Here is a 19,328-nt window from a genome sequence, read left to right on the forward strand (position 1 = left end):
GTCGCTTCTATGAGCGACGCAACTGCTCGCGACGCAAATGACTTAAAAGTCATTTGAATCGCTTCTAGGCGCGACGCAAATAAGAGTCATTTGCGTCGCTCCTTTTCTTCAGATAAACTTCTTGTTTGTTATTTGCGTCACTTGTTTATATAGGAGTGACGCAAATGACTGACTAGACAATACAAAATTGCTTTATTTGCGTCACTTGTTTGTTTAATGAGTGACGCAAATGAGGTGAATTTTTTTTTTTTTTCATTATAATAATTGCCTTGTATATGTTTGTAGTGCCTGTTTTCCTTGCTAGAGGTATAAAGTTATATGCTAACGCTAATATAATTGAAAGGGAGTCATTGCAACTATATTGCCAAAACTTGCGGGAGGTCCTAAGACAAAACATTTGATACCATAAAGATGTTTGTACTACAATTTCCCAATATGATTTTAACAAAAGAAACATAGTATTCAATAATCATGAAAATGCTTCAAGTATCAAAATTCAAGGGTCTGCAAACAATACTAATTTCCAAGCCCTGTGATAGATCCTAGCTACATCACAATATCTATCCAAAAAAACACCTTAAATTCCGGCAAAAGCCTTCTTTCCACCAGCAGCAGCTCCAGCTGGAATCACCTTCAACACATAGAACCTCACTGTCTTTGAGATAGGCCTGGATAATTATCAGGGAAATATGATCAAGTTAAACACTGAGATCTGTTAGAAATATACAAAAATAACACAATATCAACCAAAGTGCTCCAAGAGCAACTGACCTGCATTGACCAATGATTACGTGGTCTCCTTCCTTGACACGGAAACAGGGTGACACATGTGCAGGGATGTTTGACTGCCTCTTCTCGTACCTGCAAGCAACATAACAGCAAACAAAATAATAAGAATACCGAACAATCACATATAACACAACAGCACTTGGGAAAACAAAATAGCTAATACTTGCCTTTGGTACTTCTTGATGTAATGAAGGTAGTTACGGCGAACAATAATGGTTCTCTGCATCTTAGCACTGTGGCAAGTACCAGCTAGAATACGGCCCCTGATTGAAACAGAGCCGGTGAAGGGACATTTCTTGTCAATGTAAGCTCCTAATATCGAACAACAGTACATCAGTTATGCATGAATGAGAATTAACAGTACTCAATGGGAAAAAAACAGGTCTTAGGAAGACCAGTAAGCAGAACAAATGTCAAACAACCACAAAATCTGATTACTGATTACAAGAGATCACTATAACACAAGCATATCAAAATGGCTAGTTTGCCCATACTTGACACAACAATGCTCAAGTATCAATCAGTCAACCATGTCATAAAGAACCAAGACTAACAATTCTAATACACAGCTTTAATGGCTAAAGCTAAAATAAAGGCCCCTGTGTTGTGTTCAAGAAAAAAAATCCAACGTGTTTCAACATCAAATTTCCCCAGCAAATAAAACAGATAAGAATCTTAAATCAGCTTTCTCCATCCATTCTAGAAATAACAACAATACATGTTAGAATATCACAACAAAAACCTGATACTAGGATACACTCCAACATTTACAGTTCTTGCAGATGCAACAGTGACACTAAAATTCATTTCAAGGCTTCAAGCCAATTACCACTCATATAAAGTAAAAGTCTGTAGAGCCTTATTGCACAAAGCTTATGGCCATCAATAAAGTGCTTACAGATTACACACCCCCCTTAATACCAACCAACTCTACTTAAGATACAAATTTCATTCCGAAAACTTGAGAACCTCCTCTCAAAATGACCAGCTCACCAGAAAGTTGCTTTCTCCCAAGGGCATCATTAAAGTTCATAAATTTCAGCTGATCGCAATGATGACTGTCTCAATCTATAGATTATGATCTCTTATGAGTGTTCTGACTAAGATAAAAATAAGTAAGCGTTTTCTAGTCTCTTCATCAGATTCTGTTCTGATATGTTATAACTTAACTTTTGTAACATACTCAATACTTTTTGACATTTTCATTGACATTTTCAACACATTTTCAGAGAACAAAACTGCAAACCATTTTCAGAAATTATAAATTGCATTTTAAACTAAATGAATGAGCCATTCCCTCAAACCATATTCTGAGTTCTATAGCAATTATGACTTCAATTTCATGAAATGTTTTCGCATTATAGAAACACAAATCAAAAATAAAAAAACCCTAGAACAGAACTAATGAATTGGACGAAAAAAAATACAACTTCACTAAATACAAGAAATCTTACCTTAGGTGAAATAAACTCAACAAATTCAACAATGTCGAACTGCTACACTAATCATGTTGATAAGTATATTAGGTGACTCGTACTTCGTAGCTTTGTCCGCCCGATCGGGCGGACATTGCCCGGTCTGACCGGGCGGAAGAAGAAGAGGTGCCTGGCAAATTCGTTGAAGAAGCTGCTCTCGCGCCCGACCGGGCGAGCCTTCGCCCGACCGGGCGAGCCTTCGCCCGATCGGGCAGACCTTGCCCGGTCTGACCGGGCGGTGGGGGTTGGATACGTTGAAGCATTCGTATGGAGTTTTCTTCTCGCGCCCGATCGGGCAGACCTTGCCCGGTCTGACCGGGCGGAGAAGGAAAAATACGGAACGCGGATTTTGCGGTTTTAGGTTATCTTATTTTATTATCTTTTTGCCCAAGTATCTTTTAATTAGGGATTAATATAAAACCTCCCTAATATCAGTATGAGGGTTAAGAGAGAGAGAGTGAGAGCCGTTCTTGAGAAATACAAGAATCATCTTTGTAATCTTTGCAGTTTATAGTGAAATCATTCGATCTCGGTGCCCGTGGACGTAGCTATCACATCGATAGTGAACCACGTAAATTCTTGGTGTTGTTCTTATTGTTTGCATTGAATTTCTTTATTGTTTTCTTGTTTGTTTTCGACCTTTGCTTCCGCTGTCGCACAACAATTGGTATCAAGAGCTCAGGTTCAATCCTTGGAGAGTTTCTTGAAGATAACAATGGCAGGAGATTCAACAATAAGAATTGAGAAGTTTACCGGGAAAAATAGTTTCGGGCTATGGCAAATTAAGATGAAGGCTCTGTTAAAACAACAGCAGATATGGCGTCCGTTGGCTCCAAAGAGTACTACTTCGGAGTCAGGAGACGGACCGACTGACTCGCAGTTAGAAGTTATGGAAGAGAAGGCACACTCTACCATATTACTTAGTCTTGATGATCAAATCATCACGGAGGTTGCTGATCAGGAAACGGCGGCTGGATTGTGGCTGAAGCTGGAGTCATTGTATATGACTAAGTCGTTGACCAACAAATTATTACTGAAACAGCGGTTGTTTAGCCTCCGGATGCAGTCAGGTACTTCCTTACGGGAACATCTAGAAAAACTTAACTCTATTTTGCTTGATTTACGTAATTTAGATGTTAAAATTGATGATGAGGATGCTGCGTTGATTTTACTTGTATCTCTACCGTCTAGCTTTGAGAATTTTGTAGAGTCTTTTGTTGTTGGTAAGGATTCTATAACCTTAGAAGAAGTGAAGGCAGCACTTCATACTAGGGAACTCAGAATGAAAGCTACGAGTGATAATGGGGATAATGGTAGTGGGTTATTTGTTAAGTCCGGAAAGTCTAAAAAGAATAAGGGGTTTAACAAGGGGAACAATGCTGGGTCGGGTGCTGGAAACGGCAAGGATGGATCTAGTAAAACTACTACTAAAACATGTTATTACTGTAAAGAACCGGGTCACTTTAGGAATAATTGTCCGGTGAGGAAAAACAAGTCCCAGGCTGCTGTAGTTGAAGAGAAACCGAATGAGAGCTATAATTCAGAGGAAGATTTAGCATTAGTCAGTTCTGCTAGGTCTGATGATTTATCTGATAACTGGGTTCTAGATTCGGGGTGTTCGTTCCATATGTGTCCACGTCGAGATTGGTTTGATACATATGAACCTCGCAATGGGGGTATGGTTATAGTCGGTAACAATGCTCCATGTAAGGTCACAGGTATTGGTTCCATGAGGTTGAGGACTGTTGATGGGCGGAGGTTAACTTTGACTAATGTACGGCATGTTCCTGCTTTAGGAAAGAATCTGATTTCATTGGGTACCCTGGATGAATTGGGGTACAATGGTGTGTTTTCAGATGGGGAGTTGTGTATTTTCAGAGGTTCTGAGTTGGTACTTAAGGGTATCAAAAGGAACACCCTCTATGTTTTTGAGGGTGTTACACTGCCTAGTTCTGCGGTTTGCGCATCTGTATCTCACCAGGAGATGACTAAGATTTGGCACATGAGGCTTGGTCATATGGGGGAGAAGGGGATGCAGCTATTGTCCAAGAGGGGTCTTCTATCCGGGGTCAAGGTTGCCAACCTTGAATTTTGTGAGCATTGTGTGTTTGGTAAGAAACACAGGTCAAAGTTCAGCAAGGGTGCTCACATTACTGATGCAGTGCTCGATTACATCCATTCAGATTGCTGGGGTCCATCTAGAGTTGAAGGTATGGGAGGTTACCACTATTTTGTGTCATTTGTTGATGACAAGTCCCGATACACATGGCTTAGGTTGCTTAAGTCAAAGGATGAGGCCTTCAAAGTTTTCAAGCAATGGAAAGCTTTGGTGGAAAATCGACAAGGAAGGAAGATCAAGAAGCTACGAACGGACAATGGGCTAGAGTTTTGCAAAGACGAGTTTAATCAGTTCTGTGCAGATGAGGGTATAGGTCGGCATCATACTGTCAGGAAGACACCACAGCAGAACGGTGTAGCAGAACGGGTTAATCAGACACTGCTAGAGAGAGTTCGATGCATGCTCTCTAATGCAGGGCTTGGGAGGAGGTACTGGAGTGAAGCTGTGTTAACAGCTTGTTATGTCATTAATAGGGGTCCTCATTCTGGAATTGATTCCAAAATTCCGTTTGAGATCTGGAGTGGTAAGTTGCCTAATTTTTCGAATTTGAAGATTTTTGGTTGTGTTGCTTATTATCATGTTATTGAGGGTAAGCTGGATCCACGAGCCAAGAAGGGGTGTTTTGTTGGGTACGGGGATGGTGTGAAGGGGTTTAGAATTTTTTCACCTTCGGAGGGTCGGGTCATTCTTAGTAGGGATGTTACTTTCGATGAAAACACCATGTATTCAATTAAAAATGCAGAGATTTCAGATTTGAGAAGGGAAGGAGACAATTTATTACAGACAGATGGGGTACTTGAGGTACATCAGTCTACCATTGCTGATTTACCTCGGGTACAATATATTGATGATGATGCTGATGTTCCAGTGCCGGGTACTCCTGAACCTGAGATTACTCCTACTCATTCTAACTCTGGGGATGAGGTGGAGCAATCTAATCAGGGGTCATCTAGTCAACCTGACACCATTCTTGAGATGCCTAAACGAGTTATCAAGAAGCCTGTTAGATTGATTGAAGAGATGGAGGGAAGAAATTGCTGTGTTGATGCGATGACAGGTTATGCATTGAGTGTAGCTGATGATGTAGAGTCATTTGAACCTGCCACATATAAACAAGCAATTAGTTGTAGTGAGTCTGCGCAATGGCTTGCCGCAATGGGTGAAGAGATGCAGTCCCTTTACAAGAACAGAGTGTGGGAACTGGTAAAGGTACCGGAAGGGAGGAAGCTTGTGGGTTGTAAATGGATTTACAAGAAGAAAGAAGGGTTGTCGGAAACTGAGCAAATACGTTTTAAGGCTAGGCTAGTTGCTAAGGGGTTCAGTCAGGTAGAAGGGGTTGACTTTGTTGAGATATTCTCACCTGTGGTTCGACATACTTCTATCCGTGTGTTATTGTCAATTGTAGCACATTTTGATCTTGAGCTGGAGCAGTTGGATGTTAAAACGGCTTTCCTTCATGGCGATTTGGAGGAGGAGATTCTGATGAAGCAGCCCGAAGGATTCGAAGTTCCTGGAAAGGAACACTATGCCTGCAGATTGCTAAAGTCATTGTATGGACTTAAGCAATCCCCCCGACAGTGGTACAAAAGGTTTGATTCTTTTATGGTTTCACAAGGTTTTGACAGGAATTCATATGATTGCTGTGTGTATCATAGTAAGCTGGATAATGGTTCCATGATTTATCTTTTGTTATATGTTGATGACATGTTGGTTGCCACAAAGAATAAATCTGATATTGCTAGATTAAAGGAGATGCTTAACTCGGAGTTTGACATGAAAGACTTGGGTGCAGCTAGGAAGATTTTGGGTATGGAGATCTACAGGGATCGGGCTAGAGGTAAGCTTTTCTTGACTCAGAAAAGCTACATTGAAAAGATTTTGTCTCGTTTTGGGATGGAAAAATCGAAGCCTATAAGTACGCCAACTACTGTTAGTTGTAAGTTGTCTTTGTCTATGTCACCTCAATCAGAGGAGGAGTTGTCTTATATGTCTAGAGTTCCATATGCAAACGCGGTTGGTTGTTTGATGTATGCTATGGTCTGTACTAGGCCGGATATTGCGCATGCTGTTAGTGTTGTAAGCAGGTTTATGGCTCGACCTGGGAGGGAACACTGGCAAGGGGTGAAAAGGATTTTTCGCTACCTGAGAGGGACAGCTGATATTGGTCTTGTGTACGGGAATGGTAAGGAATGCTTGGTCACTGGGTACAGTGATTCTGATTATGCAGCTGATGTGGATACCAGGAGGTCTGTGACTGGTTATGTGTTCACTTTGGGTGGTTCTGTGGTTAGTTGGAAGTCTACATTGCAGTCATCAGTTACGTTGTCAACTACTGAAGCTGAGTATATGGCTTTAACTTCTGCAGCTAAGGAGTCTATTTGGCTCAAAGGCCTAGTAGGTGAACTGGGTATTGCACAGGATTTTGCTACAGTGTATTGTGATAGTCTAAGTGCGATTTGCTTAGCTAAAGATCAAGTACACCATGATCGGACGAAGCACATTGATGTCAGGTATCATTTCTTACGTACTGACAAGAGGATTAAGGTGAAGAAGATTGGGACTGCTGACAACCCGGCTGATTTCTTCACTAAGCCTGTTCCGTTTAGCAAGTTTAAACATTGCTTAGACTTGTTAAATATTGATTACTACGTGATGTAGTAGGCCCTGAGGGGCGAAGTTGGGGAGCTCCTGGTGTAGGTGTGTTGGCCTTAAGGTGGAGCTTGCCCGGGGCTTGTGATGCAGGTGGAGCATTATGAGTTGTTATACTTGGAGACGAGTATGTGATGGGTCTTGGTTGAAGACTTATCGGGATGTATGGCTTATGCATGAGTCTTGCATCGGGTTTGGCTTGAGATGTTTTTTTCACTATGTCTTGATGGGGTCGTTTGCTGACTACGAGTTCTCGTCAAGGTGGAGATTGTTGATAAGTATATTAGGTGACTCGTACTTCGTAGCTTTGTCCGCCCGATCGGGCGGACATTGCCCGGTCTGACCGGGCGGAAGAAGAAGAGGTGCCTGGCAAATTCGTTGAAGAAGCTGCTCTCGCGCCCGACCGGGCGAGCCTTCGCCCGACCGGGCGAGCCTTCGCCCGATCGGGCAGACCTTGCCCGGTCTGACCGGGCGGTGGGGGTTGGATACGTTGAAGCATTCGTATGGAGTTTTCTTCTCGCGCCCGATCGGGCAGACCTTGCCCGGTCTGACCGGGCGGAGAAGGAAAAATACGGAACGCGGATTTTGCGGTTTTAGGTTATCTTATTTTATTATCTTTTTGCCCAAGTATCTTTTAATTAGGGATTAATATAAAACCTCCCTAATATCAGTATGAGGGTTAAGAGAGAGAGAGTGAGAGCCGTTCTTGAGAAATACAAGAATCATCTTTGTAATCTTTGCAGTTTATAGTGAAATCATTCGATCTCGGTGCCCGTGGACGTAGCTATCACATCGATAGTGAACCACGTAAATTCTTGGTGTTGTTCTTATTGTTTGCATTGAATTTCTTTATTGTTTTCTTGTTTGTTTTCGACCTTTGCTTCCGCTGTCGCACAACAAATCAAACTTTCAATCATTGTTGCTGTAATTTGCTAGAACTTCCCCGGTGTTTTTGGGGGCGAAATTAATCGATTTTTCCAGTCGAAACTTTCAGTCATTGCTCGAATATGAGGCCAGGATTTTTAATTGAATTTTTTGGGGTTTCTAGGGTTCGAATTCCTATGGTTTTGAGTAGATTTTTTGCTCAAAATGGGGGAATTTTTGTGGAAAATGCTCAATTTTTCTGGGGGTTTTGGGTTCAGATTTCTTAGGGTTTTTGGTCCAATTTTTTGCTCAAAATTGCTCAATTTGCTGCCGATTATAGGTCTTCAACTTGATTGCGATTTTGAATGTTGAATTTGCTGAGGAATCGGTGTTTTTTTGGCCGAATTTGTTGGATTTAAGGGTCGAATTTGTGGGTGTTTTGGCTGTAGAAATTCACTGGAGTTGCAACTTGTTTTTTCTTTTTGTTTAGTGGAAGGTAGGCGTGAAAAACTAAGGTCAAAATTCTGAAATAACCTAAATGCAAAAGATACATCGTCACTTCATTATTAAAATGCGACGCAAATATAAAAAACATAATGCTGTACATAAGTCATTTGCGTCGCTCATTTATTAAAAAAGTGACGCAATTTATTCACTCACTCATTTGCGTCACTTGTCAATAAATGAATGACGCAAATAAGACTATTATATGCGTCGCTTCAATAAATAAGAGCGACGCAAATAATAAAAATCTGCAATACAACAGTTATTTGCGTCGCTTCTTGATAAATAAGCGACGCAAATAACTTTTCAGGATGGTAAAATTTAACATTTGCTTCGTTCTTTCTAATGAGTGACGCAAATATGGCAACGCTAATGTACGTTCTTTCTAATGAGTGCACTAATATATATGAAGTATGATGCATGTAAGAAATTTTATGTTTAAGAAGTCATTTACGTGTTATCAGATATTTCTAACTTTCTTTTACATGAATTTACCCCTTTTTTTTTTAAGTAATGCATAGCTTCTTTTTATTAGCAAGTTTTCTTTGTTTTGATATAAGCCCGTACTAATTAAAAATTTTAAATTACGTATGTACTATTCAAAGATACTACGAAGTACTAGATATGTTATTCTTATTGCCTATTGACATTTAAAAATTATCAAGCTTAATTGCAAGACCATAGCTTGTAAGTTTTATGACTTGTAACCCGTTCTACTAAAACGGAATTTCCAAAAAAAAAAAAAATAAACAAAAAATCGACTTCATCCTTTGCCCATCCATGGCCACTAGCTTAGGATCTTTATATTTATCAAAGCTATTTGCATCACGAGTAGACTACGTCAAATTTGTACCAACTCCAAAGTTAATAGCAATTGCAAGTCACGACGTACATGAAACGAAAATCATAATTTTGTTTGTACATTTCAGGCTACTGTAAATTTACATCGCAAGTTCAAAAATAGTACGACTCACATGCCAAATTGTGGGTGTAGGGTAGATTCTCGTCGTCCTTAGAATGAGTAAATATTACGGAGTATATATAGAAATAGAAGAGTGAATTTAACTGTTCTTTTTGAAGGGGTAATTTTTATTTTTTTTATTTTTTTTATTTACACAGAAGGGGTAATTAATTCATTGCAAAGACTTTTTCAACACACACCACTAATTTCTAGCCCTTTATTCCCGGCGTACCAAAGTCAAGAGAAGTCAACATGTCTCACTATTTTGATATATTTAGCATCAGCAATTTATTATCATTGTATTATTGTGTCATCCTAAACAATTCACTAACTATTATTATTCCAACAATACTTCTTCTGTAAATTAACAATAATTACCTGTGCTTAAGACTAAACATGGGATATGTTCCTTATAATATTGGGTTTTTTTTAAAAAAATTATTGGATAATGTAATAGAATAGGTAGATCTTTTTAATGTATCAAGTCAAATGGATAATTATTGAGTAAAATGGATTGTTATTGGTAATTTTCAAATTATGAAAAAATAAAATAAAATTATAGACGGGCTAGAATTGTAAGGATGGAGTTTTAGAGTGCCAACTTTCCTCTACTAAACAAGAAAATCAAGTTATTATCAAAGAATTAGAAAATGATCTTTCTTCATGTAAGATTAAGTCACAATCAACTAATAGCTAATTGGAGTCGTCATTTCGCGAAAAGTATATAGAGCTTGAAGAACAAGTTTCAAGCTGTCTATAGGAAAGCAAAGCAAAAGAAGAAAAGCTTATTAAAGTACAAGATCAACTTAATATGACAATGGATGATCAAGTACAATCCATGAAGATAATGTTTGAGTTCGATGAGGCAAAGGAGTTGGAGGATCAATTATGTCTTGGTGATTATGTAAATCAAACAATTGAAATTGTTGATGAATGAATTTATATAAGATTGTAACTATATACTTTCTAGCTATATTATGGCTCACTCTAATAAACATTTTACTTTAGTGTTACATTTTAATGAGCACATATAGTTTTTGATTATTAATCTGACTTTGGTATAATAAGTTCTAAGTGAGTGAGGTAGTAAGAAATGGTAAGAATTGCTTTTGATAGTGAGTGTAATAAGATCTAAGTCGGATGTGAGTATCCGTCTGACTCTTCATTTATTCACATCATCCAACGTTGTAAGGCTCTCATTGCTAGGCAAGGACTGGTAGGTTATAGTCGATCATTGCTATTAGAAATCTAATCAAGCAATTGATTGGTTAGTAAATTTTGGGCTGAACTCCGATTAGAAGATAATGATTTTTAAGGCGGTCACGAAAGATCTTCAGGCCGCTTAATTGGAGGATTTGAGTGGTGTTGCGAGGTCAAGGCTTGTCCCAATCCCGTACATGTGTTTTTGGGTTTTTTTTAATTATTTATTTTGTTTTATGTGTTTTCTTTGTAATTGTTTCTCTTTCTGGGGTTTAAACTTTTGGTTGAGATGGTCCTTTAACATGGTATCGGAGCCAGCGTGACACAAAGGTCACGAGTTCGAATCTCATTCACCCCTCCTCTAAAGTGGAATTAATTCGCGCCGGGTATGAGAGGGCCTGTGCCGCATCCACATTTCAAGCCCAAAAAGCCTTTCATGTGAGGGGGAGTGATAGAGTATATAACATATTCCTGGGCCTCAACCATCAGTTTAAGCTTTTGGTTGAGTTGGTCCACTAACATGGTATCGGAGCCAGCGTGACACAAAGGTCACGGGTTCGAATCTCATCTGCCCCTCCTTCAAAGTGGAATTAATTCGCACCAGGTATGGGTGTGCCTGTGTTGCATCCACATTTCAAGCCCTTCCTGGGCCTCAACCATCAGCTTAACCTTTTGGTTGAGTTGGTCCTCTAACACTATTGATTGTTGTAATGTGAAATTCTGATTACAAGCTTATAATATTGTTCCCTTAGCATAACACATAACACGTCAAATTTATTTTTCCTTTAGTTAAACCAGGAATCAATAATCTTGATTGAGAGGATGAAGGTTGTGGCTTTTACGTACCATTTAATTTAATTTTAATAAGGGTTTTAGCTTAGCACGTACCACCCTATTTTGGTTGCATTACAAGACAAGCAAAGAATGGAATAATAGTTTCATCAATTTCCCAAAAAATAAAAGATCTTGTAAACTTATTAGGAGCATATATGTAGATGTTTATTTGTAAAGCTCATTTCCTTGCATTGATCTAACCCAAATTAAAACCAAATTAATTTATCTTTTTGAATCCTTTCTTTTATTTTCTGGTAACATATTGTTCTCTCATTGATACTACCATCTAACTCAAAATGACCACATATAAACTAGAAGAAACTCCTGATGTTTTTGTTTCTCCTTATCATAAGGAAACGATCCGTTACCAAATGATTACCTTCAACGAGTGGCCAAAATACAAAATCATTTGCGATATATACTTGAACAAAGATCAATTAATTATCTATGGTATTGAGATTAAGGAACCTCTATTGCAAAAGTTGTATAATTCTCTACGTTTAATGGACAATGGAACAATTTTTGTTAATTGTAATGGAGAATGTTACATTTGGGTGACAAGTAAGGGCTTTTTTCGGCCACTTAATAATGTAATATTTGATTGGTCTTCCTTTGGAGTGATAGTACCAAACTCCGTCAATGATCTCTTAAGAAAAGAAGTACAACAGAAGGACAAAGAATTAATGGTGATGTCGACGAACAAGGACAGCTTATTAGAAGCCTCAAAGAAAGAGATAGAGGAGCTTTCGACTTGTTTAAAGGACCGTGAAGTAGAATTACAAAAGGTAAGTAATGAACTTTCATCAAATAAATCTGAGTTAGAATCTTTAAATACCATGTTACAATCTACCAAGATTGAGCTAGAATCTTCGAACAAAAGCATAAAAGAGGTTGAGTGTCAATTGGAGTCTTCCCACAAAAAGATTATTGAACTTGAGGAAAAACTTTCAAGATGTGTCAAGGAAAGTGAAGCAAAGCTTATTGAAGTTCAAGATCAACTTTCTATGACAAAGAAAGATCAGTTGCAGAACTTGCAGTCCATGAAGGTATTGTTCGAGTTCACTGAGGCGGCGAAGGAGGTGGGAGATCAATGCTCAGATGAAAGTTATGTAAATAAAACAGTTGAAATTGTTGATGAATGATATTTTAGATTATATAATAAGGTTATTAAGATTGTAATTATAATGTGGTTGAATTGAGTCCCTTATTAGCTTGTTTAATATGGTTAATCCTAGGCTAATGCTCATATTCTCTTAGGTTTTTTTTTTTTTTTTTTATTTTTTTTTTATTTGTTATTTGAATTGTAAAACTAAGTTCAATTCAAAAAAAAAAAAGTTCAGTAAAAATCTTTAACTTTTAAGAAGAAATATAATTCATAATCATTAAAATAATTTTAGTTCAATAAAAAATAACGCCGATTCAGCAAAAATAATTTCAATTCAGTAAAACTTGGGTTGAGTAAACAAGGCATAACTATTACTAATATACCATATGAGTTTGAATCAAGTTAGGTCTTGTTCACTTCACCTTATAAAAAAATAATAATCAATAAAAATAATTTTGATTTAGTAAAAATAAGTCTAATAATTTCAATTCTTTAAAATTGATTTCGTTTCTATCCTATATGTACATGGATTCAGCATTTATTTCTTTTGAATAAAAAATCATGTGTATTATTAATCCTTACTAATCAAATATGAACGATATATGTATAAACTTGGGGTTTTCATTATAATTTCTTCCAAGATTTATACGGGACTAACAGTAGTTGCATATTCATACATGGAAGATCGAAATGAAAACATGAGAGTTAACTTAGCGTTTTGACGATTTGTGAGTACGATAATACTCGTCACAACAATAATAATTCGAAGGTAATTTGTTGAGTTTGATGCTGCTGAATGTGCGTGTTAATTAATAATCCCCCTTGGCATATAATATCAATAATATGGTCAAAATGATGAACTTAAGAAACATGTATTTGAATTAGTATTGCTTGAAAATTTAGCATTGACCATAATAATGATCAATCGGCTGCACTGTGCTAATTTCATTAGGAGATTGGTCAGTACGTTTTGGACCCAGTGGCGATCCTAGCAATCTTTTCAAGTGGATTCAAATAAATTAATAGATACTAAATTCTTATTTAACTTAAATATATTTAGCATACTATTTTATACACATATTGTACATATATTGCACATACTCCCTCCGTTTTTAAATACTTGCTTCATTCCTTTATTTGGAAAGCTTACACTTGCTCCATTGCAAATGTGTAGTACGTGCACATATATTAATATTGCACACATGAGATGTGCACGTATAACATCCGCACATTAATTGACTCATCGAATCAAGTTTGGGTACCTTATATGTGTCGATCGAACTTGGAGATTGTTTCTCCAAGAAAAGTAATTTAATTGCTTTCTTTCTTATTATAATTAACTAATGTAGCAAACTTTTACAAGAATGAGTTAATAAGTTTGGTCATTTGACCCAATTATTTTAAAAATGGTTCTGCATGTACTAGGATTATGAATCTGATGACGATGACAATCCTTTCTTTACTTGTAATTCGTCCTGCCTTCCGAATAAACATTTTACAATGGTGGCCATGAAGGTGATCAAGTCAAAAAGTGGTGAGAGAACAAGGGAAAGCAAAACGGTTTAGAATACTGTTGAATGACTTTCAACCTGGGAAAACCAAAGAGAGAAAAATTTGGAACGGGAAAGACAGTAATTGAACACTTTAAGGGGTAAAAGGGACGACACATTATTCAAAAGGAGATTTAATTTTCTCCAATTTGGCATTAAGAGTTATAGATAAACGATATTACAAAACTATGTTTCCTAATCTTCAATTGAGAAGTCACACATTACTTTCATCACAATAATTTTAGCATTATTCAATCAACTCGCTTCTTCTATAAGTTGAAAATCTACATTGATTCTCTAAACTGCAATCGTAACCTTTTCAAAAGATGATAACGACCATGATATTTTCCTTTTCTTTCCTCGCACTTTTATTCATGAAAAAGCAGCGCCTCCCCCTTCATCCTTCTCCTCCACTTAACATTGGATTTGCAATACTAGTCTTGCAATGGCCTAAGAGCCAATGCACAGGGCTAATACTTGCACAAAGATGTCCACCTCTACTGAGTTTACAATCCATGGAGTTTGGCTCATGACTGCCACTGGTATACAATCGAGCTTTTGCGAATCTAGCATTTCCTTTAATTGGGTTCAAATTATCAAAACTAAATTTTTAATCAAATATAAATAAATTTTTGGATATAAATTATTAATAAAAATATTTATAAATACACTATAATTAAGGAATTACATCAAAAAATGACTCAGTAAGAAACAAAAATGTAGTTGTTATAATTCGTTAATAAGATTTTAAAATTTAAATAAAATAAATAATATTTAAATTATTCACTGTTGTAAATATTAATGTGAAATTATTTGGAAATTAAATGAACCTATTACGTTAAAATACATGTATACTATATATATTGCACATAGATTACACATATAATCATGTGTATTAATAGGGAACTCAATATTTGCGTACTATATATGTTTCCTATATTAAGTAATTTAAAGTTAAATAATTCAGTATTTTTTAATTTTTTTAATATTTAAAATAATAAATTTTTTAAAAAAACAAGTGGGCTTAATTAAAAACAAAAAAGAGAGTAAATTAACAAAATTGAATAAAACTTTACTACGTGTATAAGTGGTAGAAAGGTAAAAAGATACGAGAGTGAGGCTAGCTTTTGGCATCCAATTAAGCCCGTACGGGCTACCTGAATTGATCTAAACTCAAGAAAAAACTTATGTAACTATAGACACCCATTTGTATCTCCCCAAAACCAAACCCAGTGATGAGTACCTTTCACGTCGAATCATAATCGAATAAAGTGAAAGTGTGAAAAGTTTAGTGTTGCGGAAAGTTTTAATTTCTTTTCTCTTGTCCCTGTTTTTGAAAACCTATTTTGAGAAAACAGCCAATCCAGTTTGGTTGGTCCATGATATGAGTCTAATAGTAGTGTAGTTGGATGAGGCTTGAAAAGAGCTTTCCAACGATATATTATAAGCCCAATTCCGATGAATATTGAGGAAGTTATGACCAAATTACTGAACTGGGCCCGGGTTGAGCCTTATATGTGGCCCAATGATCTAGAGGAGGGCCTAATATGGATTTATCATTCCTAATGCAATTAGGAATGGTTTTAGTCTTCTAGATTCTTCTAAAAGGTTCTTTTCATTCCTAATTCAATTAGCATTGTTAAATTGACTTTTTAGAGTTTTAATTAGAATCAAAGAACATTTTTGTGGAAAATACGATTTTATTCTCCTATACAGCAATTTCTATCTGATTTTAGAAAACGCGTCAAAAAAGGGATTAGCGCCTAACGCCAGACATTAGCGCCTGGCGCTAATGATGGCGTCTGGCGCCAATGGCCGGCGTTGGCGCTAATCAAATTTTATCTGCGTCAGAACTCTGTTTTGATTTTTTTATCTTTTTGGTTGATTTTCTTTATAAATAGCGTTCTAAAACTCCGTTTTCAATCATTAACAATCACCAATATTCACCAACTCTCATCAAGATTTTCTTGATTACTCTCTCTCTTTCTTTTCTAAACTAGCCTTCTCTCAAATATAAAAATTCCGCATTCATTACATTTAGATACACCTAGCCATATTCGAAGTTGTCTTCGCCCTAGACGTGAAAGGTTTAATTTCTGAGGGTTTGGTCCCAAATCTCTCTTTCAATTATTTGATTTAATTGTTTTAATTATTATTTTCCTTGACGTTACTAACATGTGTATTTTGTTATTAGAAAGAGGTACGAGGCATCCAAGTAAGTACTTTAATGGTTTTTATTGATATTATTATGTAGAAATCATGCTTAGATTGTTATTATGATTCCTAGTATCATGTATAGGGTAACTTTAATATTAAATATGATTAAAAGTATGATGCCTTTTATGTTCTTCCTAATATTTATGATTGTTAGTATCATGTTAGGGTTAATGCTTGAAATATTCCCTACAACTTTTGGCGACTCCATTGGGGAGGATTTCTATTTTAATTCCTAAAATTTATTTTGGCAATGATTTAGAATGAGTGGATGAGACTCGAAACGTTCTAAGTATTTCATGTGCGTAATTTTGATTAACATTATTGTCATATGCATAAAAAAGATCTCATTGGAAAGACCATCCGTAATGAGTTAAAACATAGGATTTTACACGTAGGAAATTTGAGAAATATCTTTCACAATTAGGACCGAAATAACACTGCGAAACTGGAAAATTTTATCGAGCGCAGAAAGCTGCTGAGGCATGTAGGAATTAGCGTCAGAGACCAGAGTATTAGCGCCAGACTTTTAACTGTAGCGCCAGACGACAGTTATGTCGCTAGGCGCTACAGCTAAAACCTGGCGCCAATCTCTGTTTAGTGGCGCCAAATTCTTCCAATACCGAGCCAGAAATATGCGTTCTAATTTCGACCAGTTTTTCGTATTGTTTGCTCGATCCTACTTCCTGATTGAGTTTTTCTCACTTTTCTGAAACCCATATGTGTTCTACATATGGACATAACCCCCTGGGAATTCATGCTCCATCTAACTGATTGAACGCTCTGAGCAACAAAGGGTACATCCGAGAATGTTGAATTCACCAAACCATGGAAGCGAGTTTTTCTAAACTCGCGGTGTCCCATCCACTCGCGCCAACCCTTCACGGTTAGGCTTCCGCGTGGTGCATCTGGAAAATTAACCATGGACCCTCTTTGACTAACCCATATCCCGAACTTTAGAGAACTAGAGTCATGGTTAGGTTGCAAACTCATTGCATCATATTGTGCCTACTCGACTACTTGTGCATCTCTTACTTGTGCATACTTGTTATGTGACTAAGCTAACCGTTTGGTTTGACTTGTGTTTGTAAATAAGTCTTAATAAAATAATTAATGACTATAGGACTTTTCTTAATTAATTAATTTGAGTTAAAAAATATACCTAAAATCGAGTCATATTTTCTTTAAGTCAACCCGGATTTTTATTCCCGTATACTGCACAAGCGTCAACTTGTTTTGGTCATAACCGGAGTTCTAGAAAGAACTAAGAGTTGTACAACCTATGGATCTGTAGCCCCGAGTTTTATCTTTAATTTGGCGCTATTTTTATACCAATCAGGGTCACAGATCAAAAGTTATGACTAAAATACCACAGCCTGTCAGGTTTAATGCATATACACGAGGTCTTAACTTAGTCTTTGCTTGAGTCTAGTCACATAGTCTAGCCATATGGTCATGACACAAGTCTTAATATGTCACCTACACTCATTACACTCACTAGTCTTAGCACACACTTTGAGTATATATCACCACGACCATGTCTTAGGTTCATGCACGAGTCAGTTTTTTCCGTCATTTGAGTTGGGGGTACATTCTACTCCTAATTTTTCACATCTCTCCATCTACATCATCTTTCCATTCTCTACATGATTTATCCATATCACAACCTTCATTCTTCCTACCTTCTTTCATCCATGCATGTTGAATCGATTTTGAATCATGTGATTGACAAACAAAATTAAAAAATGAGGGTAATGATGAAACAAATGCACAAGGCAAGCTTCTCACCGAGATTTCATGCTTTTTTTTTTTCAAACCCTTTCCCCAATAAGTCTAGCATAGGCACCTTTCTTTTCCCTTAGATTAATTTTTTAGATTCTTTTTTTTCCTTGTTAAATAAAATGAGCATTTATTTCCTTGCATATGATCATTGCATTGCATTAAAAAAAATCCATATCAAACTAAGCACAAGGTATACCAATGATTTGAGGCACCCCTTGTAGCCACATCATATTACCTTTCACCCTTCAAATATACAATCCTTTTTTTGATAAACCACTTTGAGCCTCGTCTAACGATAGACCTTTCTTTTTTCAACCTACATCTACCTAACCTTGGGATGGGATGGTGTGTAACTTATGCAATTTTCAAAGAACAAAAGGCTTGAGTGATTTCAAAAGATCAAAATAAATAAAACAAGCAAAAAATAAATAAAAGTGTACAAAAAGGGCAAGTGTTCCAATGTCTTTGATATGAAAATTTCTTTGATAAGAACACGTCTCAAATTGCGTCTCTTATCGAGTGCTCGGTACCGTGCCTAAGAAACATGAATGCCAAGTGAGTGATAGACCGCATGATCGGGATTGCCCACACTTATAAAAATAAAATAAATGCTAAAGCAAAAAAAAAAAAGAGAGAAAAAGAGTTAAAACCCTCAAGCATAAAAATATAAAGATTCAAAAGCAAGGTCGCACACCTTGGGGGCTTATCTAGGGTCTTGAGCCTTTATCCCCTTCTTCTTCAAACCTTTAGCCTAACCACGTTACAACCCTTCAAAAGACCTTTATGAGGTATACACACACTTGTGCGAGGTTCGGCTAGAGCTACGTTCGGCCTGATTCCTAACGGATACGTAAGCAACCTCACATTGAGGTGCGGCCGTAATAAACATGCATTCATATTCACATTCACACATCATGATCATATCAAGGGATTCCCTGTGTTCATCCCTATTCATTTAGAGCTAGACTTGGGGGCTTGATCCTTACATCATTAGCTTACTTACTATCACACACATCACACATACATGACCAAATATACTTCCCTTAGGAACCCTTTGTCATGGAATCTTAACACAACGTTAAAGCATGCCTTGTCATATCAAAATCACTCATCAATCATAATTGTCATTGCGTCACAAAGTACGAAGTGCTTAGCCTTCGTGCCTAAGTTACCCAAATACTTTCATCATTGAGTCAATAATTGAGATAGCTTAGGATGGATTAATCCTTGCACCTTGAGAGATAGTATCAAACAACATTTGACTATGGTCATTCAACATGCA

The 19,328-nt window shown here is 36.9% G+C and overlaps 1 protein-coding gene across 1 annotated transcript; it reads right to left on the bottom strand.

The window, feature by feature from the left end:
- Window positions 1-359: 359 nt before the first annotated feature.
- Window positions 360-2,297, bottom strand: LOC110715556 (40S ribosomal protein S11-3-like). Its single transcript, XM_021894143.1, has 4 exons — window positions 2,244-2,297; window positions 957-1,101; window positions 772-861; window positions 360-668 (listed from the first exon to the last, which is right to left on the bottom strand). Exons 2-4 carry the CDS (start codon window positions 1,013-1,015, stop codon window positions 578-580), a joined length of 240 nt encoding a protein of 79 aa, XP_021749835.1. The 5' UTR covers window positions 1,016-1,101; window positions 2,244-2,297; the 3' UTR covers window positions 360-577.
- Window positions 2,298-19,328: the final 17,031 nt, after the last annotated feature.

The sequence above is a fragment of the Chenopodium quinoa genome, unplaced genomic scaffold (genome assembly GCF_001683475.1).
Source record: "Chenopodium quinoa cultivar QQ74 unplaced genomic scaffold, ASM168347v1, whole genome shotgun sequence".
Classification (NCBI taxonomy): domain Eukaryota; kingdom Viridiplantae; phylum Streptophyta; class Magnoliopsida; order Caryophyllales; family Amaranthaceae; genus Chenopodium; species Chenopodium quinoa.

Bases quoted from the DNA above. Each gene is read 5' to 3' on its own strand.
- LOC110715556 (XM_021894143.1), bottom strand. From the start codon at position 1,015: ATGCAGAGAACCATTATTGTTCGCCGTAACTACCTTCATTACATCAAG. The intron at 862-956 runs GCAAGTATTAGC...TGTTGCTTGCAG, and splicing joins TACATCAAGAAGTACCAAAG to GTACGAGAAGAGGCAGTCAA. The intron at 669-771 runs GTCAGTTGCTCT...ATAATTATCCAG, and splicing joins GTAATCATTGGTCAATGCAG to GCCTATCTCAAAGACAGTGA.